Genomic DNA, 19100 nt, shown 5'->3' with positions numbered 1-19100 from the left:
ATGTAGTTTTGATGTCTCGCCGTTGTCGCATTAAATGGTTGGTTTTGATGTTGGTTATTAAATTGTTCCTTTAACAACTAAGAGAAGAACTATTTGCTTCTGTGGATGGAAAATGAGACACAGATTCATCTGTTGAGGAAGATCTTATGATTAAAAAAAAGAATCCCTTCGGCAAATGACTGTCTTGGAAATGAGATCACGGCTGTGTGTTGTTACAATTGTTGTACCGTCATCATCAGGCAGCGCAGCGTTTGTTGCTTGTGTGCTTTACTCACAGGTGTGTGAATTGACCTGAATATGAAGTGTCTGTAGCTCCAAAAAAATAACCTCTCCTCTCCTCTCCTTTCCTCTCCTCTCCTCTCCTCTCCTCTCCTCCCCTCCTTTTAAAGAAACAAAACAAAATAATTGGCAACCCGTGAACATAATGCCTTGAGCTATTGCCGGCATGGAGACATAATAAAAGGGAAAGTAAAACACTAGTAATGCAGAAAGAATTTTCTTGCTCTTGTATTTAATTGTTGAAGGTCAGACTGAGAAGCTCCTGTAATTCCAGCCAAGTCGCTAATTACATTTGGCCATTTTTGGAAGGCCAGAAGTTGGCTTTTAAGAATATGTAGACAAAACAAGCATTGTGTAAAGTATGCAGGAATTTCAGTATCCCTAAAATATCAACAATTTCTATGTAAACGGCAGCATTTGAAACATAAATCAATGCACTTGCACAGGCTGTAGAATGTGTCCCTCATGCTGCAGCACCATGTCTGATATCATATGAAACTATTGACAGTCTTGTCTTCCATAACTATGCCAAACACCCAGCCGGCAGAGCAAGTGGTTAAAGCTCAGCAGAAATCCGTCTGCCGTATTCCAGCCTGGTGATGAACTCTCATCCACTACAGACTGGACACTGGTGTGACTGAGTTTTGTGTCCTCTGCTGGTCACATTTGAGTGTCTACCAGAATGAACTTCCAACCTCATGACAGCTTACAGCGAGAGCTTTCAATGAGTGGTCACGTGACCCAGTAGCTCTAATCATTTTATCGGTTTAGGCTCCCGACGTGCACGAATCACAAGTCTGTTTGTTTTCTAGCGAAGCCCACAGAGGATCATAGTGGAACACAGCGACTTTGCATCCACTGTTTTTTTTTTTTCAGTAAAACATGGCAGAAAGGAAGACGTCAGTTTTTGAAAGTGATTTAGGATATTGTACATTCTCAGGAAGAGTTCCATACAGTGCAATGTCGTTATTGAGGAGATTTATTTTTATAGATAGATGTATACATTGTATATGGAACAGCAGAGACATCTTCACTTCTATATAAATATAAAGAATCTACAGAAGAGCATGCAGCAGCATGGACGGTACTGCCAGCTGCATGCTACCAAGGTTGGACATGTTTTACGTAGACAGACAGAAAAAGAGCTGCAGTCACACAAACGCTCATTTTTTGTTTGCACACACAATGTGCTCCTGCCTGTGTGTGTGTGTGTGTGTGTGTGTGTGTGTGTGTGTGTGTGTGTGTGTGTGTGTGTGTGTGTGTGTGTGTGTGTGTGTGTGTGTGTGAGAGAGAGAGAGAGAGAGAGAGAGAGAGAGGATGGAGGGGGTCACCGCAGTCATGGTTTTCACCTCTAATCTCTCATCTCTCTATCAGACTGACCTTGTTATGTAACCATAAATCAGAGCTGCAGCAGCCCCCTCCACACACACACACACACACACACACACACACACACACACACACACACACACACACCACACACACACACACACACACACACACACACGCACGCCTATTGCTGTGACCTTCTTGTCTTGCTGCCTTTGTACATTGATTTTTGACTGATTGACTGATATCAGACACTAAAGTGGGAAATCAAAAGTATTTTGACTGATTGGAAAGAAACCTTAAGACAATGTGTCCATGATGAGAAGTCCAGCTGTAAACAGAGTGACTGCACCGCCCTGACCGCTGACCTCCGTGCAGCTCGACGTGAAGAGGAACTGTGGGAGCCTGAGCAGCCCGCTCTCTCTGCCGTATGTGCAGTAACCAGTGAGCTCCGGCTGCAGGCTGATAGACATCATCAGAGGGAGTGTATGTGTGAAAGAGGCAACATCAAAGTGGAGTGCTCTGCCTTTGAACTGTCAGACTTCCTCCACTCTTTAATTTATTCACCACTATAGAGCTCTATCATCCTTTAGTTATGTATTTCAGCTTTTTGTGTTTTTGGTTGGTGTTTCTTGTGGTTGTGTTGTCTGCAGCCGTCCGTCTGTCTGTCATTCCTTCCTTTCCCTTGCCCTTCCTGCAGTGTTTTCTGTAGCTCTGTCATTAATCCCGATCTCGCGATTGCACATTCAAGCAGTCTCCAAAATGTTTTGCCAGATCTTACAATTTTGCAAATTTCCTGCGTTTATTCTGCAATAAAGGTATTCGATAGAAGCTCCTCTGAACAAAGTACTCCACAAGAACTAAGCCATTTCATCAAAAATAACTCCTTCACAGCCAGCCGGGCTCTTTGACCTCCCCTCCCACCATCAAAACAAACCACATTCTTGTTGACATAAAAACGAAATTTGCTAAACCAGAAGTGACCACGTTTATTGGAAATGTGGTGTCATTGTGAGAATTAGGCTACTTAATGGTTGCAGAGTTTATAATCCCTTCCAGTTGCAAGAGATTACACTTCATTTTTGTGCCTACAGTATGTTTGGAATTAACATTATTTAAAAAGCATTCAAAGCACTTATTTTTCCAGAAAATAAAGTATTCTATATCATAGTCCCAGACTGTTTTGTAAAGTTGTTTTTATGATTAGAACCAAAATATTTCCAGATATTTCTACTGTGGGCACTTTGATTGCAGGACACTGATTACATATGACTCTAAATTAAATTCAATCTGCAGTTGTTTTCCTCGACTTGTAATTTTTGGCATATTCTTAAAATGTCACTGCAGGAAAAGACATCACATAAAACTCTGTCAAATGCATTGCAACCTCCCTGAAATCCTGGAGGGACTGATTTATCTCATTAATTCCTATGTTTTGTAACCCTTTCTTCAACTTTCTGATATTTGGTTTGTTGTACAACTTGGGCTCCAAAATATTGATTGTAAAGATGATTAATGCTGTTGACATGTTTGGATCATATTGCAAAAGAGAAGCAAGCTGTGTGTCACTGATGTTATCAAGTCATTGTGTAATTGTTTGTGTTGACAAGTGTGTGTGTGTTTTGTGTGTGCAGGCGTTCAAGCCAGTGTTGGGGAAGAGCCTGTTGTCGTCAGTAACCGCAGTGGAGTTCTTGTTGGACCGACAGCTGGACTTCCTGTCTGACCATTCAGCCTACCAGCCGTACCAGGTAAATAAACACACACTCATCCAGCAGATACACTCGGTGATCCTCCGGCTGTACCAATGGGCTTTCCTACCCACCACTCACACAGACCCACATATCTGAAATCCATAATCGCATCGTGAGACTGATTGTGACTAATGACGAAGCTTGATGACAGCGGAGTTCAAACTTGTAGTCATGGAATGTCATTTTTTTGGGAAACTTGTTTATTTGCTTTCTTCCTGAAAGGTGGATGTTCAGATTGATACCTGTGTCTCCAGAGTATGAATCTGAGGATTCAATGTGCAAAACCAGTTTAACAGTTTGAATATAGGTTTAAAGTTTGGTTACAAACAATAACAAGATGAGTTCTGATTCACTCACCAGTATCGTCCTTATTAATACTTGGTAATACTCTTCAAAGTGTGTGTTCGGGATCACTATTGGCACCGTTGATTTCATAAAAGAAGTTTGTGTGGTTGGTGGCTGTATTATAATTTGAATTGATTGCCAGAGATTTGAAAAGATGCATCTTCCACTGGGAGAGTTTTTCTTGCCTCTGTTAGAGACGCACGTCTCCACTTTCTACCAGTTTACAGCTGTCGTACTTGAATGATGGCAAACCTGTGCTTGTTCCAGTGTGTTTAATTCATGTTGATCTCTCATGTCCAGAAAATGAAAGGGGCTTCAACACAACGAATAAAAATAGGAGCTACTTTGTTTAAAAGCATTCTTTTGATACATAGAAATGTGTCAGAGAAGAAGAGGTGTGCCCCTGAATGCTGACGCCTTCACTTTAGTTACCAAGGAAATAGGAAAGCATTGAACTAAGCAGAAATACAACAGCCTATTGATGTGAACTGAGCCTGTTATTTCTCAATGCTTGTTTGATTTCAGAGCAGTTAATTGTAAAATGAAAAATATGATTGGAAAAAAAGAAATGAGACGTCCCGTCTTCTTAAAAAAAACAAACTGGATGTATGTTGTCTGTTGACACATTGTTACTAGAAATGCTTTGTTCATGATGAGGCATTCACAACAGTTGAAGGCTGAATCTTTCAGCCGTGGAGGGCTGTTTGCTGGAGAGAGGAGCTGGGGTGGGGCGCCGTCTTCCATATAAATGTGACACGACCTAAATATAATGTGAATTTAAAGCTAACAGATCCAGCCGTAGTAAATTCTACGAATGATTTTACACATGACTACTCACTACTGGCGTATAAATTACACTCGCTCATCCATACACGTTCATACTGATTAGTGCTGCAGTTAGCAATAATTCATGGACATGTATACTGGTGTTATGCGGCTGTGTGAGTGAGTTTGACGGGGTGTGTGCGTGTGCGCTTGCGCTTGCGTGTCGGTGCTCTGCAGCTGAACACAGCTTGTTGGCTGGAACACTGTGTTCCACTCAGTGCTAACCAGACAGGGTGTTCTGCTCTCACAGCCTCAGTCATCGGTTAGTGCTTAAGACGAGTCCTAATACCAAGAGCAGGACTTTGTTTCTACAGTTATCTTTTCTTTTCTTTTTTTGGCAGCCAATCAGAAGTCAGATCGGTTGCTGTCACGTCCTCCGATGAGTCGTGGGTTTGAATCTGTGTTGTACATTATTTTGACTGTCCACTATGGCCAGAAGGATTTCCAAGTTTATTTGGTGAGAAACATTTGCTTTATCATTACTCACACAGAAAAGCTGTGTGATATTTGTGTGATTGAAGAGACAGCGGTAGACATTCCTGACATTTTTATTCTTACTTGTCAGAGTGGTCTTTGATTTTCCATGACAGTTAGAGGTCTAAAGATGGCAATTTGGAGAGTTTAAAGAGAACCTGTTTAAGGTTTATGAAGTACATGATGTGTTCAACATGATAGTTGGATAATAGAGTTGACAACATTGTAGATCGTGAAAAAGAAGGAATGAAATGTTGGCCTGTAGATGTCACACACGTATGTAAGTAATTGGACTTGGTGATGTGGTAACAGATTTTATGGAGAAAAAAAGTTTTTAATATTTTAGCTTTTTCAGAAATAGTGAAAATAAGCCAACTGTGGCTCTTACTTTTCTTTCTGTTTATCACCACCGTCGCTGCCAAATAAGATGAATAAATAAAATAGAGTATTAGCCTGTATTTATAGTTATCACAGCTTTAATTAAACCACTATTTCTGTTGAGTCAATTGAGCTTTATTTGGTGCAGAGGGGATGTTTGTTTTTATAAATTGTTGTTATCAGTGGAATTTAGCTTTGATAGTTGCTGATGGATGCGCAGCCTCCACCGGTCACATCGGGACGTACATCACCGTTTTGAATGGCAACGCTATCCACAAACTCGAGGTAATATCATTATATTACAATACGGAAATCATTTAAATTAAAATAAATGGTAACCTTATCTGGGTTTTCCCACGGTTTCTGGAGGGCTGAAGTGGTGTGGTTATGTATGGGTGCAGGCACCTATTTGACTGAAACTAAGCATTTTCGCATAATTTTGTACAACTATCATGACAATATTTACAACCCAATTTCCCAAAAAGTTGGGACATTGTGTAAAATGTAAATAAAAACAAATTGTAATGATTAGCTAATTATGTAAACCAATATTTAGTGGAAAATAGAACAAAGACCACTTGAAATGTTGAAATTGAGAAATAGTTTTTTTTAGAAAATGTATGCTCATTTTGAATTTGATGGCAGTAACACATTAACAAAACATTGGGATGGGTATGTTCACTGCGTTGCCTTTTCTTTTAACAACACTGTAAACGTTTGGGAACTGAGGAGACCAGTCAGCATTGTTTTGCTGAAATAAGCAAGGCCTTCTCTGGAATTGACATTTGTCTGAATGGCATCATATCCTGCTCCAAAATCTGTGCAAGCTAACCATGCCATTTTCACTAATGCACCCCCCATACCATCACAGATGCTGGCTTTTGAACTGTACTGTTATAGCAAGCTGGATGGTCCCTCTCCTTTTTAGCCCAGCGAACACAGCATCCAGGATTTCCAAAAATGTGTGGATGCAGCAACAAACTGTTCACAGACGATGGTTTTGAGGAAGTGTTCCTGAACCCATGCAGTGATTTCCACTCCAGAATAGTGTCTGTTTTTAATGCAGTACTGCCTGAGGGTCCGAAGATCACCACCATCCAATATTGGTTTCCAGCCTTGTCCCTTGTGTTTAGATATTTCTCCAGATTCTCTGAATCTTTTAATGAAATTATGAACCGTAGATGATGAAATCCACTAATTCTTACTGTTGCACTATTTGCCTTTGCATTCTCTTTCAGAGTAGTGAACCTCTCCCCATATCCACTGCAGAGAGACTCTCCATCTCTGGGATGCTCTTGTTTTTTTTTACCTAATCATGCTACTCCTCTGTTGCCTATTAACATAAATAGTCGTGAAACATTTCACCATTTTACTAGTTTTTTTTTTTTTTTTTTACTTTTTTTTTTTTTTTTTAACATTACCCAACTTTTCCAGCTGTAACCTACCTGGTACGTGTATTACAGTCATTCAACTCTCGATTTTAGGTAAAATTTAGTTTCACATCACTGTAATTTATTTGATGTACTGTATATATGCCCTGCTAGCAAAATAGTATAAAGTCCTTAAAAGCACTTATTAACAAGTCATAACATGATCCATTTAACAAGCTGTGCAGCAGACCTGAGGATATGAGTGTTCCACTGTATCTTTGCCGTGTTATTTTAGCCTTTACCGGTGCAGGATACTGTCTTCATGATCTTCAGTGTCCTGTCCTATTTACCACAGAACGCACACAGTTATCAGTGACAGTGACAGCCTGCAGGCTTATTTGTCCTCCCATGGAGGTCTGGCATGACCTGGAATAAACTCTGTGTGCTGGTCTCACACACCAGCACACAAAGACATTCAAAATCACTGACACACCTGGGGCTGGGACAATAACTGCAAGACTACAGTCATGTGATGCTTACTGTGGGGTTGAGCTCATTATTTTTTATCGCCGCTTTATTTTGTCATGCAGGAACACAGTCCTTGGCAACTTTGCTTACTAGATTTAGCAATTTTTCAGATCCCTTTAGTTACTTTTTTTTTTTTTTTTTTTTTTTTTTTCAAAAACATGCTTAGTGACATGTTTAGTGACTTTCTGGACATACCATAGCTACTTTCTATAGAAGAGAGTCCCCAGTGTTGCCCTGTAAGCGAGAGGGAGGAACCGGGTCATATCGACTGAAAATCATATATTTTCAATCACTGTAAAACAGATTGCAATCAAAATGGAATGCAAAGACAGGGTTTCCTTTCCTGTTTGAAAATATATAGTTGCAAAACATGTAAATGAATAGTTATGTAAAATAAATGGCTTATATTAAATAAGAATAGCTCTATCTCTGAAAATGCTCTTTCAATATTTTTTTTAAGAACAACAACAGGCTGACATGTTGACAAGTGTGTTGTCTCATTTCTGGTTGCCAGCATTTCCGTATTACTGGTAGAAGTTTTGCTGTTCTATTTCAACCCAGTTAATTTTGCTTTATTCTTTATTACAGCAGCTAATTGCCCACTGTACATTTAAACTCAGACTCAAAGTCACATTACATACATTCAACTGAAAAGCTTTAAGTTATCAACAGGATCATATTTAAAAATGCAGTGGCCTCACAAACATGTAAGAGGTTACTAATAGATGAGATAAACCAGTTTACTTGACAATCTCAAACTACTCTGGCAACTGTGCATCAACAGACTGCTTCCATAGGTGGTTATGGAGCCCTCCATGATTGCATTATCACTGCAGGAGGATCATTGGGCTAACAAAGCATGAGTGTGTGTGAAACGTCCTAGTGCAAAGCTCCACTTGACAGTCTGAAGGCTCACATCCTGCTGTTGGCTCCACAATGGAGGACCCTAGAGCTGCAGAGAGCTTCATGTGTCAGCCAGAAAGGACTTTTCTCTTCCTGTTGAACCTGTATCCAAAGTTAATATGAAGATTCGACCATAATCAACCATAAGCTGATTCTATCTTGAATAAGTGAACAAAGAGGGAACAAAGTCTGGACTTTCTGGATGACATCCACAGGCATTATGTTGATGATATGATATTATGTGGTCCCATGGCTTGGCTAAGGTTGTGCTCAGTCATAGTGTAATAGTGATTTAATATTACCCTATGTCCCAATGATTCATTTTATGTTTGCATAAATATTGAATAATGGTATTAGCTTTGTTTGCTGCGATTACTAAATTAAATCCATATGAACTACATCATTGTTTTTGCTTTTGTGTTTAATAAACAGTGGAGAAAACTATACAGCTGATAGGGAGACGAGAAATATGGATAATATCATCAGTCCAGTCGGTCTTGTTTAATGACTTGCAACCATAAACGTCTGCATTTAGCCTTAAAGAGATTCTTCTACAATTATTACCTATAAAAATGAAGGCCGTCTTATTTAGCATTTCTATTCTGATGTCCAATGGCACAACAAGACGTTGTTACCTCATTCCAGGGATCTCTCTGTGGCGGAATCAAAGACTCGCATCGAGATTCTGTTGGTCAACTTTTTATCATCCTTTAACAGAATGTAACCTGCTATTTGCCCTGTCAATTTCTCGTCACTGTCAATCAACAAGAGCCAATAGCTGACTACTTCCTAAACATCACAAAAACAAGAAAATAAATGAAATTGATTTTAGGAAGTTGCCGTTCCCACACCCATACAACCTGTTAAAAACGACAAGTATGTTGGCATTGTGCTTGACCATAAGCTATAAATGTGACCTGTGGACCGACCTCAGAAGCACTCAGACTCAACAAAGAATGTACTTTTTTAAAGAAATAGTGAATTTTTAATGTCCTCAACAAAATGTTTTACTGGGCTTTTATTGAAAGGTTTTTCAGCCTTCTGCAGGTTTGGCAATTTCACAGAGACACAGAAAAGTCAGACAGTAAACTGGTCGGGACCAGATTACCATATATGGACTGCATGTACACACACAGACTGATGAATAGGGCAACAACATTGCCTCTTCATTTGAATTGTTGCCCTCTGGGGGACAATATCATCCCCCTCCGTTCACCAAACACAGATCTTAACTTGTATTTGTTCTGCAAGTAATGAAAACAAGTAATGAAATAAATGATGTACATAATAATTAAGTGTGATGTCCAGCTGATCTGGTCGGGTTTCTTTGGTGTAAGGTACAAGACCTGTGTGTGTGTGTGTGTGTGTGTGTGTGTGTGTGTGTGTGTGTGTGTGTGTGTGTGTGTGTGTGTGTGTGTGTGTGTGTGCCATTGATGACTCTGTGATAGTGGTATCTTTCTATCTTGCCCCACTGACACCAGACACCAGCAAATAGCTCTTTGTTGTGTTCACTTTCACACCACACAATCCCACTTCAAAGAGCCAGTATCAATAACATCCCATCATTTTTTGAGCACACATGCATGTGCAAATTTAATTATTTTACAGTGTGTGTCCTTCAAAGAACATAATATGTGGATGAAAGGACCAAACTCATATTATCCCTGAAATGCAAGTCAGCAATTTGTCTGATTCTAAAAGCTGCAACAGATTATGGAATAATTCACTTTGATTTACACAAACAAGACCAGTTAACAGACAAATGAAAAAAGTTAGATATTCTTGCTTTGTCAGCCCTCCATGTAGTAACTTTTACATGGAATTTAAACCTGAATATAAACTAGATCCATAGATATATATATCTACTGGATCTCTCCCATAAATCATTTTGTGAAATCATTTTGTTCACTTTCAAAATAAAAGACGCAACTCAGTGACTCACTTATCGTTAGATAACACAACCAGAACATACACACTGACACTCCTACACTCTCCCAGTCGCCTGCATGAGCAGTGACACAGCCATCTGAAGTGAAGGAAAGTGGGCGTCGCACTCTCTTCCTGCCACTACACACTGCAGACTCACACACACACACACACACACACACACACACACACACACACACACACACACACACACAGATTCCTCCATTCTTAAATCACCCATGCCCAGACAGAGCTGCCTATTCTTCTGGAGACCTTTGAAACCCACAGAGTTGTAAAAACACTCTCTCTCTCTCTCTGTCTCGCACGCTCTCTCACTCTCACTCTCTCTCTCTCTCTCTCTCTCTCTCTCTCTCTCTCTCTCTCTCTCTCTCTCTCTCTTTCCCCCCCTCTCCCTCTCCCTCTCTCTCCCCAGCTCCCTCACACACACACACACACACACACACACACACACACACACACACACACACACACACACACACACACACACACACACACACACACACACACACACACACACACACACACACACACACACACACACACACAAACAAACCCTCTCCCGTCACACACTCAGTGCAGTGAAGCCATTCCCCTCTCTGTTTTTCCAGTTGGACAGGAAGACCGGAGGGAGGAAGACGAAAGAGGGAGGGGGAGGGTGCTACAATCTGTTTGGCATAAACGGTACAATGAAGTCACTGTTTAGTGAGAGAACCCAGCCTGCTGCTCCTGTGTGTGTGTGTGTGTGTGTGTGTGTGTGTCCCTGTTGCTAGAAAGTTGTGGTGTGTGTTGAAGCTGAGGGGCAGAAGGCAGATAATAAAACTGTTGCTGACTCAAGAGTTTGACCAAACCAAACACACACACAGAGCTGAAGTGAATGTTATTTCTAAACGGTGGTGCTGGTACCTGCAGCAGTTTCCAATCTGTCAGTTGTTTTTCTTATTTAGTGTTCGTGGTGAAAACACTCCAGTTCAATGAAAGTGTTGTTGCTCCAGAGCCGCTCGCTCTCACTGCTGTCGGCTCTGAAATACTCATTATAGCACCAAAGGTGGATTCATCCCCAAAGATGCCCTTCTTTGTCTTGGTTGAGTGACGTATACTTTCTTCTTTTTTTTGTACAGACAACAGAAGTCTTATAGTGTTGGGAGATGAACTAGCAGGTTTTTATCATTTATTGACAGAAAGAACATTTTATGAACCTGCTGTTGGAATCTTGTTGCTTTGTATAATTCTGTGATATTAATCAAAACAATCAAGAGTGACATATTGGATTAAATACTATAGTCCAGTTAGAACCTAAAACATTATTTATATTTACTCTTTATTGTCTGATGCTTTGTTGTGCTTGTGCTCTCTTGGTTTGATAAAACCGTGATAACTTTTTAGATTCTGAAATCTGACCCATTTCTGAGTGAAACTGAATATGTGGAAATTTTTAATTTTAATTTCCAGAAAGATTTGATTTGATGACTGAAATGTGTGTGTGTGTGTGTGTGTGTGTGTGTGTGTGTGAGTGTGAGTGTGTGAGAGAGAGAGAGACCAGGCAACAGTGTAGAAAAAGGGAATAAATTAAACCCAACCAGGGTCTTTACAATTGAAAACAAACTGTTGCCGTCTGTACTTAAACGCTCCTGACCCGGGATATGTCTCCTCCAGCTACTGCAGACCAACTGCTTTGCAAAATATGACACATCAAAATTATTTATGGTTTACAGAACTTTACATGACTTTGTAAAAAGTATTTTAACTAAATTTAACAGAGAGAAGAGAACAATCACTGGATCCAAACAGGAAAATTGTATTGTTGATTTCATTGAGTAAACGAACTGATATCTAGTATTGTAAAAGTTTGAAAATTATACTGGAACCAAACCATCTTTTTTTGAATTGAAAAAAAAAAAAAGTTTACATGTACAGTGGTGTGAAAAAGTGTTTGCCCCCTTCGGGATGGGGGGAGGGGGGCAGCAGCTGCCACAAAGACACACACACACACACACACACACACACACACACACACACACACACACACTACATTTGTTCCAGTGTGATCTTACTTTGACAACACTTTGTGCACACACACACACACACACACACACACACACACACACACACACACACACACACACACACACACACACACCTGATTTGCATGTCTGTCACACTTAAATGTTTCAGATCATCAAACAAATTTAAATATTAGTCAAAGATAACACAAAATGCAGTTTTTAAATGAAGGTTTTTATTATTAAGGTAGAAAAACAATCCAAACCCACATGGCCCTGTGTGAAAAAGTGTTTGCCCCCTCCTGTTAAAACATAACTTAACTGTGGTTTATCACACCTGAGTTCAATTTCTCGAGCCACACCCAGGCCTGATTACTGCCACACCTGTTCTCAATCAAGAAATCACTTCAATAGGACCTGCCTGACAAAGTGAAGTAGACCAAAAGATCCTCCAAAGATAGACATCATGCCGAGATCCAAAGAAATTAATTCAGGAACAAATGAGAAAGAAAGTAATTGAGATCTATCAGTCTGGAAAAGGTTCTAAAGCCATTTCTAAAGCTTTGGGACTCCAGAGAACCACAGTGAGAGCCATTATCCACAAATGGAGAAAACATGGAACAGTGGTGAACCTTCCCAGGAGTGTCCGGCCGACCAAAATTACCCCAAGAGCGCAGTGACGACTCATCCGAGAGGTCACAAAAGACCCCACGACAACATCCAAAGAACTGCAGGCCTCACTTGCCTCAGTTAAGGTCAGTGTTCATGACTCCACCAGAAGAAAGAGACTCGGCAGAAATGGCTGCATGGCAGAGTTCCAAGACCAAAACCACCGCTGAGCAAAAACAACATTAAGGCTCGTCTCATTTTTTCCAGAAAACATCTTGATGATCCCCAAGACTTTTGGGAAAATACTCTGTGGACTGACGAGACCAAAGTTGAACTTTTTGGAAGGTGTGTGTCCCGTTACATCTGGCATAAAAGTAACACCGCATTTCAGAAGAAGAACCTCATACCAACAGTAAAATATGGTGGTGGTAGTGTGATGGTCTGGGGCTGTTTTGCTGCTTCAGGACCTGGAAGACTTGCTGTGATAAATGGAACCATGAATTCTACCGTCTACCAAAACATCCTGAAGGAGAACGTCCGGCCATCTGTTCGTGACCTCAAGCTGAAGCCAACTTGGGTTCTGCAGCAGGACAATGATCCAAAACACACCAGCAAGTCCACCTCTGAATGGATGAAGAAAAACAAAATGAAGACTTTGGAGTGGCCTCGTCAAAGTCCTGACCTGAATCCTATTGAGATGCTGTGGCATGACCTTAAAAAGGAGGTTGGTGCTGGAAAACCCTCCAATGTGTCTGAATTACTACAACAACTCTGTAAAGATGAGTGGGCCAACATTCCTCCACAGCTGGAAAAGACTCATTGGAAGTTATCACAAACGCTTGATTGCAGTTGTTGCTGCTGAGGGTGGCCCAACCAGTTATTAGGTTTAGGGGGCAAACACTTTTTCACACAGGGCCATGTGGGTTTGGATTGTTTTTCTCCCTTAATAATAAAAATCTTCATTTAAAAACTGCATTTTGTGTTTACTTGTGTTATTTTTGACTAATATTTAAATTTGTTTGATGATCTGAAACATTTAAGTGTGACAGACATGCAAAAAAATAAGAAATCAGGAAAGGGGCAAACACTTTTTCACACCACTGTATATTACATACATATTTGAATCACAGGGTAGTGCATGCAGTAGTGAAGCAGTAATCTGTCTGGAAGGTCACTTCTGTGAGTGATTATAAGCAAGAGGAGGAGGTTTGCAGTGAGTCTGGTGGGATGGGGGGGGAGGGCAGCAGCTGCCACAAAGACACACACACACACACACACACACACACACACACACACACACACACACACACTACATTTGTTCCAGTGTGATCTTACTTTGACAACACTTTGTGCACACACACACACACACACACACGCACACACACACACACACACGCACACACACACACACACACACACACACACACACACACACACACACACACACACACACACACACAAACCCGTCCAAACACATGCTCACACAGACACCTGTGGTGTCAAGTTCCACTGTTGCCAGAGATAGATTGCCTTACACGTTGCTGCTCGCTCTCCAGCTTCCATCAATAGGCTTCTCATTTTAGCTCGTGACAGTTAAATTGGCCGGATGACATCACTCTAAGGTACTGAAATAATCAACATTCATTTAGTAACTTCTCTGAAGGACAAATTAATCTCTTCGTTGTTTTCTGGTTTGTGTGACAATCACTAATCTGTGTCATTAACATCCAGATAGCAGTGTCTGTCTGCGGTTTTTAGACTAACAGTGCGTCTCTTGAGTGAAATGATCTGCCTGTGTGGAGCTGTGTTTCTGTGTCCACAAATATTACACACATATGTACTGCCTGGAAACCTCTTGATATGTCCTTGATATGGGAAGTACCATGAAAAAAAAACTACATTTGTGATCTCCTAACTAACGTGTTCTCAGTTGTCATCACATGACTTAAGTATGGAAGTCCAGTTGCATACAAACAGCTGAAATCTCTTCAGTTCGGGTTGGAGTTAATATGATGTTCAAAGTGAAGACGTTTTGAGCACTCCTCACCCCTTTTAAAGATGGTTTCAGTCTATGAAATATATACAGTTAAGCCCAAATTCATTCATACCCATGTCACATTTTCATGTCTAGTGACCAATACTTTACTTCTGGCTGGAAATGGCATCACAAAGTGAGACAGGATGTTCAGACATTGTAAAAGAGATGGAAATTACTTTTTTTTTGACATTTCTATGAAAAATATAATGTAAAGCAGCCACACTTTCTGGTTTGAGCCATGACTTACAATCGACCAGTCATGGACTAGAAAACTACTGCATGAGCAGAAAAACATGGAAATAGTTTTTAGGATGTATTATTAACATCTCTGTCAAAATGTTTCCCAAAGTTTTGTCTCTTGTTTAAAGTAATTTACAGATGATGAAACCTACTGATCATATGAATGAAAATGTGACATGGTTATGAATAATTCTGTACTGTAGACTTGATACGAAGCACAAAACATCACACACACACACAGCAGGAAGCCACATTCATCACTTCAGTTACTGAGCAACCATGTGAATACGAGTCTTAAGAGTAACATCAGAAACTCTCACAGTTTGTTCTCTTTTGCTTCAGCCTCAGCGTTTCCATGGTAACAACCAGTACCCCCCCCCCCCCCAAAAGGAAGTGTTTGAAGTTTTTAACAAGCCATCTGTTTTTGTCTCCATATATATGTAGATGTGTGTCATATTTGTTGTTATGTTTCTAATTACCCGGGGTACAAGATGTCTCCGTGTCACGCTCTGATGTGTGTGTGTGCTCCTCAGCCCTTTTGTTTCACTCACAGCAGAGCTTGAACAAATAGCCTCGAGGCGTAGACACAGTCCAAGGAAATGCTTGGAGACAGTGTTTATCCGTCATATATTTTATTCAGGAGATCATGAAATATCTCTGTCAGTATTATTAAAACACATAAGAAATCCAATTTGCTGTTGAAAAGGCCTCTTTTTTATACTCAGATTTTAAAAGGTGTTGATGAAATCGTCCCATCCTGGTTGGCAACGTCACATATTCTGGTTCTCGAACGTGGAAGTATGTCGGCACGACTATAAAACAAACTATAAATGAACAGTTTTCCTCTCCATCGTTTACCTTGGATGGTGGGCTTCTTGTAGGGTTGCGTATGAGGTTTGGCTATTTTCAATCTACTTGAATAGTCAAAAGTGATGTATTTTATAATACATCACTTTTGACTGTTGTATTTTGACTTTATTAGGCAGGGCTGCTTTATGCCAGTGTTGGATTTGTTTATAAAAAAAAATGATAAAGTACATTTATTTGTTCAGTGCATTGGCAATTTCTGAGTTTAATATTGTGATATAAAATGACAAACAGTGTTACCATGACAGAAGATTTTAAACATGTTGCCGTAGCAATGCCGTATAGCGTGTGTGGTATGTCTAAGCAGGCCTACGGTGAGTCACGATAGATGACAGCGGTGGGAGGTTTAAATAGACTCACAGCAACATATGTGTGTGAGTGCATAGCCAAACATAAGAAACGAGAGGGCTCTCTGAGGCTGTAAAAGTTCCACTCACATGGAAGGTCTTGTTCTTACTGCTTTACGCGCCCTGAGATGCCCCGTGTTGTGATCTGGTGCTGTATGAATAAAACAGAATCACTGAGTAGAAGCTGCTCCTGGTCTCTGTGGTGAAATACGTCTGCCAGCTCCTGTTAAAAGTGATAAAACATGTAAAATAAAAAGTGTTGGTGGACATGTGATGAACGCTTCTTTATAAACTGGCTGTTTAGGACTTTCATTTCATTTCCTTTGACACATACACACACATGAGGAAATTATATGTTGTGAATTGCCTTATTATACTTCATTGTTGTCCTGAAGCAGTGTTATTGTGTGTAGAATCATTGGAACTGATTGATAATTAGAACAGCGAGCCTTTTGGAACAACCGTGGTCATCAGTCATCACAATGACAAACATAGGAGCATGTGCGCCACCTGTACGCTGACCTGTGTCGCGCTGCTTCCCAGCGTGCTATTTTTAGCGTCTACGCTGGTTTCATTCGGAGCTGCGAAAGTAGAACACTGCAGCAGGACGACGGAGAGATGGAGAGATGTGAAGGTGAAATGAAAGCTGTGGCCTCATCTCATCTGAGTCTCAGCCTCCACTCGGCTGCACTGAGAAGTCATATTTCTGTTGAGCTCCATTGATAAACTATCAGTTTTTCTGTTGTGGTAGTATGTAGAGAATAATGACAGTCAGCTAACTGACGTGTCGGATTGGATGAATGACGAAAAAACATTCGAAAAAATTAATTTTTTTGCTCCAATTTATCAGACTTCTGACCTTCTGACTTATACAACTATAAAATACTTCTGATGCAAATTAAACCAGCTCATATGATCTTGGAAATATTTAAGCAATAGTAATGTTTGGCTCAGTATTTCTTTCTGTAAAATCTTTTTTTTTTGTCGTGTCCACAACTCATTTCTCCAGATAGATAACCTGGTTAAACCGTGTGGCTACAGAGCAGACTGATGTTTGGCTTCCTCTCGCTCACATCTCTTGGGCGCGTTGTATTGCTGTGTGTGTGTGTGTGTGTGTGTTGTGTGTGTGTGTGTGTGTGTGTGTGTGTGTGTGTGTGTGTGTGAGAGTGAGAGTGAGAGTGGTAAATATAATTTTTGATATTCATCCTCTCTGTAATGTGTCCCATCAAACAACAAAATAAGTATCATCCACTTTTTTATTCTTTTGAGTTTTTTTCTCCTCATCTCTCATCCCGTGAGTGTAAAACACAGAAAAGTAAGCATTTGTTTTCTCTCCCGTTGAGTGTTTTCAAAGGCAGATAATTTCTCTGTTGGATGTCGTGTGTGTGTGTGTGTCTCTGTGTCTGTGTCTGTCTGTCTGTCTGTCTGTCTGTCTGTCTGTCTGTGTGTGTGTGTATACATAAAGTCCCATTGTGATCAGTTGTTTGTTAAGTTGATGACGGAGGAACAATTTTATGGTTTACTTTCTCAGCAACACAACAGATGTGAAAATCTGTCATGTTATTATTTAAAACTTAGTTTTTACAGCATCTCACTGTTGGTTGTGACCAGTTTACACAGCAGTAATTCTCTACCTGTATTTATTTGCATGTGTGTGTGTTTTTTTCCCCTCATTATTATTATGCTTTTCCTTATTTCCTGTCATAATGTTACCACGTTGGATGTTCATGGCCAAAGTGAACATATTCAACAGTGATTGGTCAGGTTCGGGTGGTGCAGTCCACCACCGCAAAGAAATTCTCCACCCGGTGGGAAACACTGAGATCTATAAGCTCTTGACACAAAAGTTTATCATTAAGGTCATCCATACTTTCCGCAGTGTTATTAAAAACTCTGTTCTAATAGCAGAAACAACCAACTCTGATTTAAACATGTCTATTTTCCATACTGTGGAAATAAATCCCCATCATTTTGGAGAAAGAAGAATATTCATGTTTTTGGCTGCTGGCCCAGTGTTACATTGAACCCTGCATTTCATTTAGGAGGATAAATGATGCTTCTGTTGTTTAGATATTTATACACACACACACACACACACACACACACACACACACACACACACACACACACACACACAGCTGACCTGCCCTAATTACCTTTATTAACCCCTAAAAAGTCCAGTTTCCCTACAGTGACAGGGCCCAGATGTGTCCATATGATTCTGTGTGTCTTCGTGTGGAGCCACTTCAACCAGGTTTGTGTTGCAGTGGGTTGGTTGATCATTTCTTGTCATCGGTGTGTCTTTCAGGATGAGGTGGACAGTCAGAACCCAGTGTTAAGAGACAACCCACAGCTCCATGAAGAAGTGAGGGGCTGGCTCAAAGACCAGAAAGTGCAGGAAATTTTTATGCAAGGTAAGCTATTTAGCTGTAACTATGTGTCATTATTACAATACATATGGTCCGGCCATGTACTAAGTTTCGACTGAGTCTCTTTTGCTGACTGCTTTGGTCATTTTACTGTTATTTTACACCTTTAACAGTGAGATCATAACACTTGATGGAACTGTTTTCTTGCAGGCCCTTATTCATTGAATGGCTACCGGGTGCGTGTGTACAGACAAGATTCAGCCACCCAGTGGTTCACTGGCATCATTACACACCACGACCTCTTCAGTCGAAACATGGTTGTTATGAATGACCAGGTACACACACACACACACACACACACACACACACACACACACACACACACACACACGTTCTTCATCATTTGTCTTTAAAATATATTTATACAGTTTGTATGTAACATACTGCATGAAATGGAATAACAAGATGAATACAGGGAATATTGGGAATTATGTTATATTA

General features: G+C 40.3%; 2 protein-coding genes across 4 annotated transcripts in view; both read left to right on the top strand.

The window, feature by feature from the left end:
* Positions 1–7127, top strand: part of LOC138209751 (probable JmjC domain-containing histone demethylation protein 2C) — a 79297-nt gene extending 72170 nt beyond the window's left edge. Inside the window, exons 3-4 of the mRNA XM_069168521.1 lie at positions 3243–3356; positions 7047–7127. Coding sequence (XP_069024622.1) covers positions 3243–3356; positions 7047–7127 — 195 coding nt within the window. The remainder of the gene's footprint in view (positions 1–3242; positions 3357–7046) is intronic.
* jmjd1cb (jumonji domain containing 1Cb) overlaps positions 1–19100 on the top strand; it is a 91183-nt gene that overhangs the window by 28930 nt on the left and 43153 nt on the right. For 2 of the 3 annotated variants that reach the window (XM_069168577.1, XM_069168576.1), the window contains exons 2-4: positions 3243–3356; positions 18539–18644; positions 18810–18934. In XM_069168577.1, the coding sequence (XP_069024678.1) occupies positions 18638–18644; positions 18810–18934 (132 nt within the window). In that variant the 5' untranslated portion in view covers positions 3243–3356; positions 18539–18637. Of the gene's footprint in view, positions 1–3242; positions 3357–18538; positions 18645–18809; positions 18935–19100 lie in introns of those variants that run through there. The other variant, XM_069168575.1, reaches the window with a different exon arrangement.

Source organism: Embiotoca jacksoni, unplaced genomic scaffold, assembly GCF_022577435.1.
Source record: "Embiotoca jacksoni isolate LCO1_2020_lvr unplaced genomic scaffold, fEmbJac1.0.p SCAF_40, whole genome shotgun sequence".
In the NCBI taxonomy this organism is placed as follows: domain Eukaryota; kingdom Metazoa; phylum Chordata; class Actinopteri; family Embiotocidae; genus Embiotoca; species Embiotoca jacksoni.
The sequence above is the reverse complement of the archived record's forward strand: the minus strand, read 5'-3'. Positions and strand labels throughout refer to the sequence as shown.